This window comes from Lissotriton vulgaris, chromosome 1_1 (assembly GCF_964263255.1).
Source record: "Lissotriton vulgaris chromosome 1_1, aLisVul1.2, whole genome shotgun sequence".
Taxonomy (NCBI): domain Eukaryota; kingdom Metazoa; phylum Chordata; class Amphibia; order Caudata; family Salamandridae; genus Lissotriton; species Lissotriton vulgaris.
In genome coordinates, this window is record NC_141685.1 from 1,063,532,959 (window position 1) to 1,063,549,081 (window position 16,123).

The following is a 16,123-nucleotide window of genomic DNA, read 5'->3' on the forward strand; positions in this document are numbered from 1 at the left end:
CTTGTAAAAGTCTGAAGAACTGGTGTAGTGATAGATTGTTCATCTACTATTAGATCTTCAACTCCCTTGCTCAGAATGATGTATGGTGAACCCTGAAACTTTCTTCCCAAGGTAACCAGGGGTTCTCCTGTGGTTGCCTGTAACATTGTTGACCAATGGCTTGATTTAGAGTTTGTCAGATGGCAATATAGCCTCTGGCACTTGTAATACGGCAGATAGAATATCCATCAAGGTTTAATGGAGTATCACACTCACCAAACTCTAAATAAAACACCATAGCTGTGGCTTAAAGTGCTTTATAATAGTTGACATAAGACTTTTGCATCATTGGTAGTTACAAGATGTGCTTTGTTTAATAACGAGTAATGGGGGACCCTCTAACCAGTTTTAATTCTTGGGAGTGTGTGTGTGAAGGTGCAAAGCTTTTGCAGTCTCAGACAGACATATTCTACTTTATTAAAGCAGGGTGGAAGTGGATTATTTGCTATGTATAGCTTATGGGTAAGGTAGGTCTGGTCAGGTGGGTGCAAGTCACAAGGAGTATCTCCCTGAATTAGACTGCCTTGTATCTGGTAACCGTGGTACCTCTTTGGGGTACTCCAGTCTGCCATGTTTGTCCTTGAACCATCATGTCTGTGATGGGTTAGCCTAGGCATTCACTTATAAGTAGGGCTCCCGGTTTTATGGTATTTATTTTTTTGCCATTTCCGTCTGTATTTATCCATATTTATTTTTTACTAGTTTTATCTGCATATATCCATATTTATTTTTTACTAGTTTTATCTGTATATATCCATATTTATTTTGGGTTTCGTGGAAAAATTAAGCTGATATTAGTATATTTCCACATATATTTAACCAATAAATATATGCTCATGCTTGAATGTCTTCCAGGTTTCAGATCTGAAGATAAATCAGTTCATTATATGAAAATATGTGAATTTCAGTATCAACCTTGTGCATATCTAGTGCTGTTAAAGCTTCTTTACTAAAATTCCTTTCCTTTTTGACCCCCTTATCTATCAATCCACACATCTATTGGCCTGGCAGTCATGGCAAACAGTGTTTAGAATTACTCATAAAGCACCCCCATTTCCGTTTTATCCACATTTAAAGATAAATACAGACAAAAAAATAAATGTTTTCTGTCTGTATTTATCTGTAAAAATCAGTAAAAACGGAAAACAGGGAGCCTTACTTATAAGCCAGAAGCTGTCCCCAGGTTGCATTTTATCTTTTATATCCACATTAATTCTACCTTTCAAAATCGTGCTCTTGGTCTTGTTCTTAGTCTGGGGAGCCCAATGTCCCTGAAGCCGGGAATATATTGTTAGAGATTCTGGAGCAAGACAGGCAGGATGCCCTGGAAGAGCAGCAGGAGCAGAGCATTAAGATGCACCAGCTGCAGTGCGAGCTGCATACAGCAGAACAACAGCGTGACAAGGTGAGTTGTCCCAGAGTCCTTTGCTCCACTGATGGATTACCTGGGTATTCATGCAGAACCCTGAAAACATGGCATGGGTCATATGCAAGGCCACTGGAGTTACATGGCACGGGAGGACCTGCAGCGTTTTCTAAGTTATGCTGCAAGAAAAGCAAATTATGCTGTAAGAAAGGCTAGCTTTGTCTTGCAAGGAAGAAATGGAACCGCACTTTAGTAACATCACCCTTTCTGTCTTACAGAATAAACTAGCTTATGTAACACATGTACAATGTTGCTTTCAAAAGAGAACAAGTGCCTGCTTCTTGTAATAAAAGAAGTGCTTCTTTTATTCTTTCCATCTTTTCCCATTAATAAATAGACCTGCAGACCAGCTTTTTACATTCATATTTATTTGCTGTATATATATGTCTCACTAGGAGGTAATTTTAGATTGAAGATATCAGATTTTAAAAATAGATGCATCATATTTGTGATCCTTCTAAACTCTAAAACCCTTGAGAAGTAATTTCTGCTTCGAGGAGAGTGTCTGTTATGTAAACATGCATTTGTAGGACTACGGTCGCAAAAGAAGGTATTATTCTTATCACACAGTCTGAAGTACATTGAAATACGCACAATTGTTGTTTCTTGTTGCGGGCTAATGGCCTTTCCCATTTCACCAATTGGGAGTGTTAACTCTATTTAGAAGAATTTTATCACCGTTTGGGTATTATTGGCACTCCTTTAAATGAATACACCAGTGAACAGCTGGAAGGTGAATAGCTAAGTTAAACAGTCTAGTGGCTTTTGGTCTGTTTAAGTAAGAAGCAAAACATGATTCCTGATAAAAAATAAATAATAGTATATCTGCCATTAATGCAACAGATCTTGCAAACTCATATTTAGGTAGAAAAACCCTTGTGGCTGAAGAATTTCGTAATTCAAGTGGCCACTATTCTTTGTAATGTTCAACGTCGCGATGCGGGAATGGGTGAGATCCCAATGAAACGTATGAGGCCAGTGGCGTGCAACAAGCAAGACACCATTGAAGTGCCTGATGCACAGACTGAGCAATGAGAGACCCATTCAAATGTATGAGGCCGGGGGAGGGGACTGGGAGAGACTCAACTGAAGCATGAAACATGACAAGGAATGAGCAAACCCCCACTGAAAGGTACGACTAGCACTGGGGAATACCTCCAGTATTGCCTGTGAGAAAGAGTGGACCAGGGGCGTAGCTACCAATGATGCCGGAGGTGCAGTGGCACCCGCCCCCCGGATAACTGCTGTATTATGTACTACCCCAGCACTAGTGAAAGGGACCATTTTCTTTGCTTGCACCATGGCCTTTGGCATTCTTGCTACGCTACTGAGTGCCGCTCAACTGAAGTGTCTGAATTAGTGTCCAGAAATGTGGTGATTTGGGGAATGAGTGGGAGTTGTGAGTTGAAGTGTGTGAGACTAGTGGTGTTGGAGATGAGGACCACTTTGTGTCTCCACTGGTTACTCTGCCTGTGTTGAGATGAACAGGGTGAGTCTGGAGACAAGGCGTGGGTGAGGCTCCTTTGAGGTGTGTATAGCGGGTGGTGATGAGATGAACCAGAGTGATCCTGGAGACAAGGCCTGGGTGGAGCTCCTTTGAGGTGTGTAGGGTGGGTGGTGATGAGATGACCAGGGTGAGCCTGGAGACAAGGCATGGGTGAGGCTCCTTTGAGGTGTGTAGGGCGGGTGGTGATGAGATGACCAGGGTGAACCTGGAAACAAGGCGTGGGTGAGGCTCCTTTGAGATGTGTAGGGCGGATGGTGATGAGATGACCAGGGTGAACCTGGAGACAAGGCGTGGGTGAGGCTCCTTTGAGATGTGTAGGGCGGGTGGTGATGAGATGACCAGGGTGAGCCTGGAAACAAGGCGAGGGTGAGGCTCCTTTGAGGTATGAAGGGCGGGTGGTGATGAGATGACCAGGGTGAGCCTGGAAACAATGCGTGGGTGAGGCTCCTTTGAGGTGTGTAGGGCGGGTGGTGATGAAATGACCAGGGTGAGCCTGGAGACAAGGCGTGGGTGAGGCTCCTTTGAAGTGTGAAGGACGGGTGGTGATGAGATGACCAGGGTGAGCCTGGAAACAAGGTGTGGGTGAGGCTCCTTTGAGGTGTGTAGGGCGGGTGGTGATGAGATGACCAGGGTGAGCCTGGAGATAAGGCGTGGGTGAGGCTCCTTTGAGGTGTGTAGGGCGGGTGGTGATGAGATGACCAGGGTGAGCCTGAAAACAAGGTGTGGGTGAGGCTCCTTTGAGGTGTGTAGGGCGGGTGGTGATGAGATGACCAGGGTGAGCCTGGAAACAAGGCTTGGGTGAGGCTCCTTTGAGGTATGTAGGGCTGGTGGTGATGAGATGACCAGAGTGAGCCTAGTGAGAAGGCGTGGGTGAGGCTCCTTTGAGGTGTGTAGGGCTGGTGGTGATGATGAGATGACCAGGGTGAGCCTGGAGACAAGGCCTGGGTGAGGCTCCTTAGAGGTGTGTAGGGTGGGTGGTGATGAGATAACCAGGGTGAGCCTGGAAACAAGGCGTGGGTGAGGCTCCTTTGAGGTATGAATGGGCTGGTGGTGATGAGATGATCAGAGTGAGCCTAGTGAGAAGGCGTGGGTGAGGCTCCTTTGAGGTGAGTATGGCTGGTGGTGATGAGATGACCAGAGTGAGCCTGGAGACAAGGCGTGGGTGAGGCTCCTTTGAGGTGCGTAGGGTGGGTGGTGATGAGATACCCAGGGTGAGCCTTAAAACAAGGCCTGGGTGAGGCTCCTTTGAGGTGTGTAGGGCGGGTGGTGATGAGATGACCAGGGTGAGCCTGGAAACAAGGCGTGGGTGAGGCTCCTTTGAGGTGTGTAGGGCGGATGGTGATGAGATGACCAGGGTGAGCCTGGAGACAAGGCGTGGGTGAGGCTCCTTTGAGGTGTGAAGGGAGGGTGGTGATGAGATGACCAGGGTGAGCCTTGAAACAAGGTGTGGGTGAGGCTCCTTTGAGGTGTGTAGGGCGGGTGGTGATGAGATGACCAGGGTGAGCCTGGAAACAAGGCGTGGGTGAGGCTCCTTTGAGGTGTGTAGGGCGGGTGGTGATGAGATGACCAGGGCGAGCATTGAAACAAGGCCTGGATGAGGCTCCTTTGAGGTGTGTAGGGCTGGTGGTGATGATGAGATGACCAGGGTGAGCCTGGAGACAAGGCATGGGTGAGGCTCCTTTGAGGTGTGTAGGGTGGGTGGTGATGAGATAACCAGGGTGAGCCTGGAAACAAGGCGTGAGTGAGGCTCCTTTGAGGTATGAATAGGCTGGTGGTGATGAGATGATCAGAGTGAGCCTAGTGAGAAGGCGTGGGTGAGGCTCCTTTGAGGTGTGTGGGGCTGGTGGTGATGAGATGACCAGAGTGAGCCTGGAGACAAGGCGTGGGTGAGGCTCCTTTGAGGTGTGTAGGGTGGGTGGTGATGAGATAACCAGGGTGAGCCTTAAAACAAGGCCTGGGTGAGGCTCCTTTGAGGTGTGTAGGGCGGGTGGTGATGAGATGACCAGAGTGAGCATTGAAACAAGGCCTGGGTGAGGCTCCTTTGAGGTGTGTAGGGCAGGTGGTGATGAGATGACCAGGGTGAGCCTTAAAACAAGGCGTGGGTGAGGCTCCTTTGAGGTGTGTAGGGCGGGTGGTGATGAGATGACCAGGGTGAGCCTTAAAACAAGGCGTGGGTGAGGCTCCTTTGAGGTGTGTAGGGCGGGTGGTGATGAGATAACCAGGGTGAGCCTTAAAACAAGGCCTGGGTGAGGCTCCTTTGAGGTGTGTAGGGCGGGTGGTGATGATATGACCAGAGTGAGCATTGAAACAAGGCCTGGGTGAGGCTTCTTTGAGGTGTGTAGGGCGGGTGGTGATGAGATGACCAGGGTGAGCCTTGAAACAAGGCCTGAATGAGGCTCCTTTGAGTTGTGTAGGGCTGATGGTGATGAGATGACCAGGATGAGCGTGGAGACAAGGCGTGGGTGAGGCTCCTTTGAGGTGTGTAGGGCGGGTGGTGATGAGATGACCAGAGTGAGCCTAGTGAGAAGGCTTGGGTGAGGCTCCTTTGAGGAGTGTAGGGCTGGTGGTGATGAGATGACCAGGATGAGCCTAGAGACAAGGCCTGCGTGAGGCTCCTTTGAGGTGTGTAGGGAGGGTGGTGATGAGATGACCAGAGTGAGCATTGAAACAAGGCCTGGGTGAGGCTCCTTTGAGGTGTGTAGGGTGGGTGGTGATGAGATGACCAGGGTGAGCCTGGAAACAAGGCGTGGGTGAGGCTCCTTTGAGGTGTGTAGGGCGGGTGGTGATGAGATGACCAGGGTGAGCATTGAAACAAGGCCTGGGTGAGGCTCCTTTGAGGTGTGTAGGGCGGGTGGTGATGAGATGACCAGGGTGAGCATTGAAACAAGGCCTGGGTGAGGCTCCTTTGAGGTGTGTAGGGTGGGTGGTGATGAGATACCCAGGGTGAGCCTTAAAACAAGGCCTGGGTGAGGCTCCTTTGAGGTGTGTAGGGCTGGTGGTGATGAGATGACCAGGGTGAGCCTGGAAACAAGGCGTGGGTGAGGCTCCTTTGAGGTGTGTAGGGCGGATGGTGATGAGATGACCAGGGTGAGCCTTGAAACAAGGCGAGGGTGAGGCTCCTTTGATATGTGTAGGGCGGGTGGTGATGAGATGACCAGGGTGAGCCTGGAAACAAGGCGTGGGTGAGGCTCCTTTGAGGTGTGTAGGGCGGGTGGTGATGAGATGACCAGGGTGAGCATTGAAACAAGGCCTGGGTGAGGCTCCTTTGAGGTGTGTAGGGCGGGTGGTGATGAGATGACCAGGGTGAGCATTGAAACAAGGCCTGGGTGAGGCTCCTTTGAGGTGTGTAGGGTGGGTGGTGATGAGATAACCAGGGTGAGCCTGGAAACAAGGCGTGAGTGAGGCTCCTTTGAGGTATGAATAGGCTGGTGGTGATGAGATGATCAGAGTGAGCCTAGTGAGAAGGCGTGGGTGAGGCTCCTTTGAGGTGTGTAGGGCGGGTGGTGATGAGATGACCAGGGTGAGCCTTAAAACAAGGCGTGGGTGAGGCTCCTTTGAGGTGTGTAGGGCGGGTGGTGATGAGATGACCAGGGTGAGCCTTGAAACAAGGCGTGGGTGAGGCTCCTTTGATATGTGTAGGGCGGGTGGTGATGAGATGACCAGGGTGAGCCTGGAAACAAGGCGTGGGTGAGGCTCCTTTGAGGTGTGTAGGGCGGGTGGTGATGAGATGACCAGGGTGAGCCTTGAAACAAGGCCTGAATGAGGCTCCTTTGAGTTGTGTAGGGCTGATGGTGATGAGATGACCAGGATGAGCGTGGAGACAAGGCGTGGGTGAGGCTCCTTTGAGGTGTGTAGGGCGGGTGGTGATGATATGACCAGAGTGAGCCTAGTGAGAAGGCTTGGGTGAGGCTCCTTTGAGGTTTGTAGGGCTGGTGGTGATGAGATGACCAGGATGAGCCTGGAGACAAGGCCTGCGTGAGGCTCCTTTGAGGTGTGTAGGGTGGGTGGTGATGAGATGACCAGGGTGAGCATGGAAACAAGGTGTGGGTGAGGCTCCTTTGAGGTGTGTAGGGTGGGTGGTGATGAGATAACCTGGGTGAGCCTTGAAACAAGGCCTGGGTGAGGCTCCTTTGAGGTGTGTAGGGAGGGTGGCGATGAGATGACCAGAGTGAGCATTGAAACAAGGCCTGGGTGAGGCTTCTTTGAGGTGTGTAGGGCGGGTGGTGATGAGATGACCAGGGTGAGCCTTGAAACAAGGCCTGAATGAGGCTCCTTTGAGTTGTGTAGGGCTGATGGTGATGAGATGACCAGGATGAGCGTGGAGACAAGGCGTGGGTGAGGCTCCTTTGAGGTGTGTAGGGCGGGTGGTGATGAGATGACCAGAGTGAGCCTAGTGAGAAGGCTTGGGTGAGGCTCCTTTGAGGTGTGTAGGGCTGGTGGTGATGAGATGACCAGGATGAGCCTGGAGACAAGGCCTGCGTGAGGCTCCTTTGAGGTGTGTAGGGTGGGTGGTGATGAGATGACCAGGGTGAGCATGGAAACAAGGTGTGGGTGAGGCTCCTTTGAGGTGTGTAGGGTGGGTGGTGATGAGATAACCAGGGTGCGCCTTAAAACAAGGCCTGGGTGAGGCTCCTTTGAGGTGTGTAGGGCGGGTGGTGATGATATGACCAGAGTGAGCATTGAAACAAGGCCTGGGTGAGGCTTCTTTGAGGTGTGTAGGGCGGGTGGTGATGAGATGACCAGGGTGAGCCTTGAAACAAGGCCTGAATGAGGCTCCTTTGAGTTGTGTAGGGCTGATGGTGATGAGATGACCAGGATGAGCGTGGAGACAAGGCGTGGGTGAGGCTCCTTTGAGGTGTGTAGGGCGGGTGGTGATGAGATGACCAGAGTGAGCCTAGTGAGAAGGCTTGGGTGAGGCTCCTTTGAGGTGTGTAGGGCTGGTGGTGATGAGATGACCAGGATGAGCCTGGAGACAAGGCCTGCGTGAGGCTCCTTTGAGGTGTGTAGGGTGGGTGGTGATGAGATGACCAGGGTGAGCATGGAAACAAGGTGTGGGTGAGGCTCCTTTGAGGTGTGTAGGGTGGGTGGTGATGAGATAACCAGGGTGAGCCTGGAGACAAGGCCTGGGTGAGGCTCCTTTGTTGTGTGTAGGGCGGGTGGTGATGAGATGACCAGGGTGAGCCTTGAAACAAGGCCTGGGTGAGGCTCCTTTGAGGTGTGTAGGGCGGGTGGCGATGAGATGACCAGGGTGAGCCTGGAAACAAGGCGTGGGTGAGGCTCCTTTGAGGTGTGTAGGGCGGGTGGTGATGAGATGACCAGGGTGAGCATTGAAACAAGGCCTGGGTGAGGCTCCTTTGAGGTGTGTAGGGCGGGTGGTGATGAGATGACCAGGGTGAGCCTGGAGACAAGGCCTGGGTGAGGCTCCTTTGTTGTGTGTAGGGTGGGTGGTGATGAGATGACCAGGGTGAGCCTTGAAACAAGGCGTGGGTGAGGCTCCTTTGAGGTGTGTAGGGCTGGTGGTGAAGACATGACCAGTGTGGGACTGCTCTTGTCGCCCCACCCCCAGTATCTCCGGGACATGGAGGATCTGCAGCTCCGCCAGCAGGGAGTGCAGAAGGAGTGTGGGCTGTACCAGCAGAGGATGAACACCGTCCTGGCACAGATGGTGGAGGTCGAGAAGGAGCGAGACCAGGTATGGACTGCTACTTGCACAGTCGACACCGAGCTGCAGAGTGAGGGAATGCTGTACATTATGTGCGCATTACGGGTTGGAAATTATGCTAGGAAATTTATATTAAGTCAGGATTTACGCTTTTCAGTTACGCACCTGTTTCCAAATTAAAGGGGAGCTGTAAAACGTCCACCCTCTCTTTTAGACACCCAGACCATAATGCCCCACAATATCACGTTCACTCAAGAGCTGGTTCAAGCCTGCAGAGAGGAGGTGTCCTTTTCCATCTCGTCCAAGAGCCCCTCTTGTTATGTGACCTCTGACCCTGAACGACTTCTGTCCCACAGTGGAGGAGACTGTTTTCCCCTCTCAACTCAGCACTGCCCAGTTTGCCTTGCCCCTTCACCCCAAAGCTGCCTTTTAACCTGCTATTGTGCTCAGATACAGTTACAGAAGGGGCAAAGGCTAATGTTAGGGTGAGTCTAGGGTTAAGATGTCAGTGAGGTTAGGGTCACGAGTATGGTGAGGGTGAAGGAATGGGTTAGGGTGATGCTTAGTGTGAGGCGACAGAACTGGGGGATGTAATGTGGTTAAAGTTAGGGATATGTAATGTATTAGGAAGTATTACAGCATGGGGTAAGTGAAAGTGTTCGCTTTAGAGTTAGTGACTGGGGATCGGGCTCTTTTTATTTCTCTGTCTCTCTCTCGCTCTCTTTCTCTTCCTTACTCTTCCTCTCTCTCCCAAAAATATTCTCTCTCTGAATCTATAATCCAGTTTTATCCCTCCCAGTTCCCTCCTCTTTCTCTCTCCCTCTCTCTCTGTCGCTTTGCCTCTTTCATCCGTCTCTCTTCTCTATCTTTCTGTCTCTCTCTACCCTTCATTTCTTTGTTCCCGCCTCTCTCCCCCTCTCCCTCTCCAACTTCCTTCCTTTCTTATATTTCTGTCACGCTTATTCTCGTCTTTCTCTCTGCTATGCTTTCTCTCGCATTCTTTTTCTAACTATTCCAGTTTCATCTATCGCAGTCCCATCTCTTCTCTCTCTGCCTTTTCCACTCTATTGTCTCCTCTTTTTGTCTCTTTCTTTCTTTTCTCTCGCTTTCTCTTCCTGTCCTTCTGTCTCACTTTTCCCTCTGTCTTCGTCTCTGTCTCTCTTAGACTCAATGACTCGATCTCTTTCCTGTCTCTCTTTTCTCTCATTATCTCTTTCTTACCTCTCTGTCTTTCCTTCTCTCTCTCTCTCTGTCCTAAAGGCTCACTCACTTTCTTTTTCTCTCACAGTCACTCTCCGTTGTCACCCTTTTTATTGTAATGTTTTTTCTGTCTCTAAAGGCCATTATGAGCAGAGACCAGGTGCAAAGACAGCACGACCAGAGCATGCTAGATAAGGACTGCTACCGGAAACAAGTGCGAGCCCTTGAGGAGGAGCGGAATTCAACCCAGGCCCGCCTTACACATCTGGAGGCCTTAAACAGCACGCTTCAGGGGCAGCTGCAGCGGGGGTGCGGGGAGCAAACACCCTGGGCACTAGTGAGTATCCTCCAGGAAGTAAAGTCACGTATCTTCTTTAGCTGTAGCTGCCTCTCTCATCAACAGAGGGCAGAGACCTGGTAAGTGTGACTCCTCTCTCCCCGCAAAGCTCCATCACTAACTGCTGCCCCCTGAGCTCTCTGTTTGCAGGGTGTTCGAGGCCCTGCCCCACCTGCAGGCTCCTGCCTGAGCCTCATCCCTGGTGGGTCAGTGGGAAAGCACTCTGCTCTTCTGCCTATCTTTGCCGCCTTCTTCTTGTACCCTCTTTTTCTCTTTCCTTAATTTCTCCCATCTGTCACTTTTAACTTTTTCACTTCTCACTCTTCTCCCTTCATTTTCCTTCACTTTCCCCCAGTCATTTCTGCCCTGCGGCCCCTCCCCCCTCCAGTGTGTCCTTCCTGCTCCCCCCTACCAGCTGACCCACCCCCCGACCCCTACTTAATGGCAGCCGCGCAGCTGGCGTGCCAAAGGCAAGCACATCTGCGCCTGTCCCCAACCCGACAGGGACCAGTGCCAGGGACCCTGGTCCTCTCACCCGCCACCGCAACATCTACAACTCCAGCACCCTCCACGATTTCAACCCCAAGCACAAGAACAACTGCCAGCTCTCAACGCCGAACAACACGCACAACACTCTCTCCTGTCTACACTGCTGCTGCACATTCACCCACCTCCGTATCCCAGCTACATCTCCCAACCTACCAGCCATCAGGTTCCCTACACAAGCACGCCATAGAAATCTGGGACCTCCACAACACCTACTTGCCCAATGCTGCATTCCTCATGGAAAACTGGACAAACGCAAACTCTGCACCCAACATCGCCATCACCATTCCCAACGGATACATGATCTGGCGCAAGGAGCACCCCATCCATCCAGGAAGAGGCATCCCCGTTGTTCACAAAAGCACCCTCCGAATGACCACTCGGCCATACGACAGAATGACTCTCATGGAGCACTTCCACTTCTAGATCCAGAGCATCCCCAAAACGACTCTCTGCAGAACCCTCATTTACAGGCTGCCCAGTTCCCGTGCTCACTTTACCTACACCATCACCGACCTCATCGCACCACATGCCTTTGCATCCATAGACAACATCCTACTCGGAGACCTAAGTTTCCACCTGGATAACCACAAGGACTCACACACTGCTTCCCTCCTTGAGAACCTCACCAACATAGGACAGAAACAACTAGGCACCGCCCCCATTCACACAGCGGAACACACACTCGACCATGTCTTCACTGGAGGAAACAGCAACTCCTACAGCCACACCACAGAGCTCCTCTGGACGTATCATCACTGCATCCACTGCTCTTTCAAAAAACCCTCCGTACACAAGCATGCACACCGCCTCCCCTGCAAAAGCTGGAACAAAGTCACTGAAGACCAGCTCACCTCCTCCCTCGTCAGCACCCCACCCTGACTACGTCAGACGCAAACACCGCAGCATGCAACCTCCACCGCTGGATCACGAACTGCGCTGACACACCCGCCCCCTCAAGAAAGCCACTGGAAGACACATCAAGAATGCAAGCTGGTTCAGTCCTGTTCTCCGAGAAAGCAGACACTCCTGCAGACAACACGAAAAGGCATGGAGTACCAACAAAATCCCGGAAACACGCGCCGCCCACAAAGCAGCTACCACCGCACACCACCAACTCATCAAACCCACAAGGAAGAAATCCACCCAAGACAGAATCCTCACCACCGCACACAACACCAAATAACTGTTCTCCATTATCAAGGAATTTGCCAAACCCTGCAGTGAAACAATAAATGTCCCACCCTTTCAATACCTCTGCAACAGACTCAGCACCTTCTTCCACCACAAGATCAAGATCATTTACGACTACTTCGACAACCAAGACCACCTCACGCTCCAGCTCCCCCCAGACCTGCTCAAATGGATCTCACTCAGGACAGAAAACACCTTGAAGACCATGAAAAGCATCCACTTTGGAGAACCCTCAGACTTCTGCCCACACCACATCTCCCATAGAGCCGCCTCTGCCATTCCATCCAAACTATGTTGGGTGATAAGCTGCTTTTTCGAGACCGGAAACTTCCCAGATGGCTGGAAACACGTTGAAGTCAACCCCCTCCTAAAGAAATCCTTTGCGGCCCAATGGACCTCAAGAACTTCAGGCCCCATCTCCCTGCTTCCCTTCGCAGCCAAGGTCATCGAAAAGGCCATCAACACCCAGCTAGCAAACATCATTGAAGCTAACAATGTGCTGGACATTTCTAAATCCAGATTCTGAAGCAATCCCAGCACGAGACCGCCCTACCCACCGCCACCGATGACATCCACTTGCTCCTGGACAAGGGCGAAATAGCAGCCCTCATCCTCCTGGACCTTTCGGCTGCATTCAGCATCATCTCCCACCACACCCTAGCCACCAGACTCCACGACGCCGGCATCCGCGGTAAAGCTCTAGACTGGATCCACTCCTTCTTCACTGGCAGAAGTCAGCGGGTCAGACTCCCTAACCTACCTCTCGGAACCAACAGAGACCAACTGTGGTGTGCCCCAGGGCTCCTCCCTCAGCCCCCCCCCCTTCAATGTCTACATGACCCCCCTCGCAACCATTGCCAGGAATCACAGGCTCAACATCGTCTCATACATCGACACCCAGTTGATCTTCTCCCTCACCAACAAACCCAACATCACCAGAAACTACTTCCAAGAAGGATGAAAGCATACCACCACTTGGATGAAGAACATCTGCCTGAAACTCAACTTAGAAAAGACAGAACCGCCAGATGAACGCCGTCTCCTCAACCTGCTTCAACATTCTCTGCATGCACGTAAAACCTACAGATGGATCCCAACCAAATCCAGAAAAACTGTCATGCATACATTCATGAGCCGCAGACTGGACTATGGCACCGCTCTACGCCAGATTCAACAAGGAACTCCTTCACAAACTCCAGACTGTCCAGAATGCCGCAGCCAGATTCATCCTCAACATCCACCGTCGCAGACATATCACCCAACACCTCAGCGATCTCCACTGGCTTCCAGTCAAAAGAAAAATAACTTTCAAACTCCTCACCCACGCATACAAAGCACTTCACAACACCGGACCCGCAAATCTGAACAGCAGCCTCTCCTTTCACGAACCAAAAAGATACCTCCAATCAGCCCAGCTCTCACTGGCCACCATCCAACGTATCAGCAAGACTGGAAAGGGAGGAAAGTCCTTCTCCTACCTTGCAGCCAAACCCTGGAACACCCACCCCTTCACCTCCGGCAATCTCCCACATTGCCCCAGTTCAAGAAGAAAAGGTAGGGGGGGCCTTCAAGGGATTTGATTTAGAGTAAAAGTTTGTGGTTAAGTTGACTCTGAGGTTAAAATTAAATAACCCAATGTATGAATCGTGTAATTAAATACATTCAATAAATTCATAAAACACATAAAAACATATAAACATATAAACAACAGAACACAAAGGTGTATCAAAAAAGAACTTTATCCAAAATTCATTAAGTCAGCAAAAAATTAAAGAAGCAGGTAAGGAAATGCTGGTATGAAGAGCTTGATAGCAAATAATCAATAATGCAGCAAAACCAAGAAAAAACATCTATCTCAACCAAGGAAGTGAATAAAACACTGTGGAGATAAGATGAAAGTCGACGTTTCGGTCTCTCTACAACAGAATTATCGAGACCATCTTCAGGACTGTTGTCATTCAAACACTGCTATATAATGTGCTGAGATCAAAATATGGAACCACACGGTTGGTCTTGCGGCAAAAGTCACGCTTGGGAAGCCTGGAAAGGAGTCCTATGTGAGAGAGCGCAGTTATCCCACAGAAGGAGGTGTCTCAAATGCCTAGCTTAGTTAGTCTGGAAATGAATGGCTCAAACCTTGATGGAGCTTATACAATCTCTTAATAACGTGGCTTGGTAGAATAAGGACCGTAGGTTAACACACGGTATTTAGGTCAATAAATGCGAAATCTTAGGGGTTGGAACTGTGGTCCAAACGAGGGTAGATAGCGCACTTGTCAGCTTCACTTCAATTTTAACTTTAAACAAGAAAAGTCGGGTCGAAATCAATCAGACTGCATACACGGTGAGGGAACAGCCGAGTGACTGTCACTCGGCTGTTCTACCAAGCCACGTTATTAAGAGATTGTATAAGCTCCATCAAGGTTTGAGCCATTCATTTCCAGACTAACTAAGCTAGGCATTTGAGACACCTCCTTCTGTGGGATAACTGCGCTCTCTCACATAGGACTCCTTTCCAGGCTTCCCAAGCGTGACTTTTGCCGCAAGACCAACCGTGTGGTTCCATATTTTGATCTCAGCACATTATATAGCAGTGTTTGAATGACAACAGTCCTGAAGATGGTCTCGATAATTCTGTTGTAGAGAGACCGAAACGTCGACTTTCATCTTATCTCCACAGTGTTTTATTCACTTCCTTGGTTGAGATAGATGTTTTTTCTTGGTTTTGCTGCATTATTGATTATTTGCTATCAAGCTCTTCATACCAGCATTTCCTTACCTGCTTCTTTAATTTTTTGCTGACTTAATGAATTTTGGATAAAGTTCTTTTTTGATACACCTTTGTGTTCTGTTGTTTATATGTTTATATGTTTTTATGTGTTTTATGAATTTATTGAATGTATTTAATTACACGATTCATACATTGGGTTATTTAATTTTAACCTCAGAGTCAACTTAACCACAAACTTTTACTCTAAATCAAATCCCTTGAAGGCCCCCCCTACCTTTTCATTTAATTACCCAAGCTCTCAAGGGTATATTTGGGTTCTCACTCTTTGTGAAACACCAGTTCAAGAAGGACCTCCTGACATGGCTTTTTGGGTAACCCCAGCACTCAATGGAGCCAGCCCCCCCCCCCCCCCCCAAGCGCCTTGAGACCTTCACAGGTGAGTAGTTGCGCTTTACCAACCCTAATTGATTGATTAATTGAGAGTAGGGTCACACAATAGGAAATATCAGAAAATTATCTATTGCTGCAGTTACACTTATCACTTTCAGTGGACAGAATATAATCTAAGTCGCAGTGGAACAATATTAAAATTCTCTTGAGATGCAGTTATACTTATCAGCAGCACAGAGCAAGAATGCACTGTGGTAAGACATGTGGCGCTATTTTATATTTGCAGTTTCACTTGCTAGCAAAAGTGGGCAGAATGTGAAAATGTCTGTTGATCTACAGTTGCAGTCTCATATCTCACCAACAAATGGCATAGCATAACTCTCTCCCACTGTTTGAGTAATTGTTATTGTTAGCATCTGCAGGTGAACTTTTCATGACAAGAGGTCAAAACATGACCCTAGAAAGATCCTCTAGAGCTGCAATCTCAAATCTAAGTCAGAAAGCAATGCATATTTTTTCACTGCAGGCAAGACTTTGTGATCCTCTGTGGCCAAAAACCTGCATCGCACCACCATAAGACATAGAATCTGTAACAAACTCTATTGTGAAGTTCCAATTTTTTCCACCAGAGGTAATACCAATTCATAGTGGAGAAGTGTGGCTCAATGGCTAGAGCGGCAGACCCTGATGCAGAGGTCTGGCCTGGGACCAGAGTTCAATACCCGCCTCAGTCGGTCTAGGGCTCAATTTCCCTGAACCTGATAATTCTCACCTCGGTGCCTATTCTAATCACGGGTCCCACGCTGCAACTCTGGGCAATAGCTTGCTTAATCTCCACAATGGCCCCAACAGCGCTGGGATGCCTGGCTTCACCTTGGCGGTGCCCAGGAGTGGACATTTCACAGGGAAAAGCCAGGAAGGGTTCCACAGCGGTATGTGTTATAGCGCCAGGACACCCCAGTTGGGGTATTAGTGAGCTTTACAAGTACAAATTACATTACATTACATTCTTTTGAGAAACAGTAATATCCTCTACAGATGCTCTGTCGCTTTTTGCCACCGTTCCCAGTGCACGAGGGTAGGTAATCTTC

General features: G+C 49.5%; 1 protein-coding gene across 1 annotated transcript in view; it reads left to right on the forward strand.

The window, feature by feature from the left end:
* Window positions 1-16,123, forward strand: part of CARD10 (caspase recruitment domain family member 10) — a 288,602-nt gene that overhangs the window by 150,990 nt on the left and 121,489 nt on the right. Inside the window, exons 6-8 of the mRNA XM_086963072.1 lie at window positions 1,292-1,444; window positions 8,539-8,664; window positions 9,974-10,171. Coding sequence (XP_086819198.1) covers window positions 1,292-1,444; window positions 8,539-8,664; window positions 9,974-10,171 — 477 coding nt within the window. The remainder of the gene's footprint in view (window positions 1-1,291; window positions 1,445-8,538; window positions 8,665-9,973; window positions 10,172-16,123) is intronic.